We start from the raw sequence: 1,511 nt of genomic DNA, 5'->3' as shown, positions 1-1,511 counted from the left end.
GTGGACTTCAAACTATGGGATCAGAAACAAAGGCAACAAAAGACTTACAGAGACTGCTGAATCAACCTCCATGATTATGTGAGGTCAAGTCACTGTCATGATCTCCTAGTGGTCCTGCTTCTCTAAAGAAACCCTGTCTGATACAGCCAGTAATTCCAATTTCTTATTTTTCCTGTTCTTTTAGGCAAATTTGGAACCCAAATGACTGAAACCATAGGGGTAGAAAATCATTTGGTGGTGTCTGAGATTGTATTGGTGGGACTCACCAGTTCTTTGAAGATGCAACTAGTCCTGTTTCTAGTTTTCTCTGTGTTCTATGTAATGGGTATTTTGGGAAACCTCCTCAATGTACTCACACTGATCTCTGACTCCCATCTACACTCCCCCATGTACTTCCTGCTGGCCAACCTCTCCTTGATTGACATATGGACTTCCTCTATTGCAGTTCCTAAGATAATTTCTGATCTTTTCAAGGAGAGGAAAGTAATCTCTTTCCAAGGCTGCATTGCTCAGATGTTCTTCATTCATGTTATTGGAGGAACTGAGATGGTTCTGCTCATCGCCATGGCCTTTGACCGTTATGTTGCTATATGTAGGCCTCTTCACTACCTGACCACCATGAACTTCAGAACTTGTATTTTACTCTTGGTGGCTGCCTGGACCACTGGACTCATCCACTCATTGATCCAATTTGTATTTGTTGTAAATTTACCCTTCTGTGGCCCCACTGAAGTGGACAGATTTTATTGTGACCTTCTTCGATTTATTGGGCTTGCCTGCACAGACGCTTACAGATTGGAGCTCATGGTCACTGCTAATAGTGGTTTCATCTCCCTGGGAACTTTTTTCATTTTGGTTATGTCTTATATTTTCATTTTGGTCACTGTTTGGCAACATTCTTCAGGTGGCTTGTCCAAAGCCCTCTCTACACTGTCAGCTCACATCACAGTGGTGGTCTTATATTTTGGTCCATGTATTTTTGTATACACGTGGCCATTTCCCACAGTGCCAGTGGATAAATTCCTTGCCATTTCTGATGTAATTATCACCCCATTTCTGAACCCGGTCATCTACACTTTTAGGAACAAAGAGATGAAGGTGGCAATGAAGCAAATATTCAGTCAGGTATTGAGCTTCAGGAAGCTGTTTTAAGTGATTTTGATATCAAGCAAGACAAGCACCTCTAACATTTTCTGCCCATGCTACAGACATTAATCCAAGGAAATATAGCACCAAAAATGCTTTAGCTATGAGTTTAATTACTAATGTCCAGCATTTTCTTAATGTGTTTTCTGCCATTACCAAGGAGGATATGGTATTCTTTCTTATGCAATGTGATGGAATAAAAAAGTATTAATATGGGATTGGTTCCACATTTTCTTGCCCCTCCTGGATAAAGAGAATTCCGGACTGGCCTTTTTTATCTCTTTTCCTACTCTGTTCAGAGGAGGATCCTCCCTTGTCAGATTGATTTTTGGGTTTTGTGATGTAGCATCTGAAGAAAAGTACTT

The 1,511-nt window shown here is 40.8% G+C and overlaps 1 protein-coding gene across 1 annotated transcript; it reads left to right on the top strand.

Annotated features, from left to right (window-relative positions):
- Window positions 1–201: 201 nt before the first annotated feature.
- LOC109458869 (olfactory receptor 4F3/4F16/4F29-like) lies at window positions 202–1,152 on the top strand. The gene has a single exon (XM_019752855.3). It carries the CDS (start codon window positions 202–204, stop codon window positions 1,150–1,152), a length of 951 nt encoding a protein of 316 aa, XP_019608414.3.
- Window positions 1,153–1,511: the final 359 nt, after the last annotated feature.

This window comes from Rhinolophus sinicus, chromosome 3 (genome assembly GCF_057876585.1).
Source record: "Rhinolophus sinicus isolate RSI-liver-muscle chromosome 3, RSI-T2T, whole genome shotgun sequence".
NCBI lineage: Eukaryota > Metazoa > Chordata > Mammalia > Chiroptera > Rhinolophidae > Rhinolophus > Rhinolophus sinicus.
Note: the sequence above shows the minus strand (reverse complement) of the source record. Positions and strands in the feature narration are given on the sequence as shown.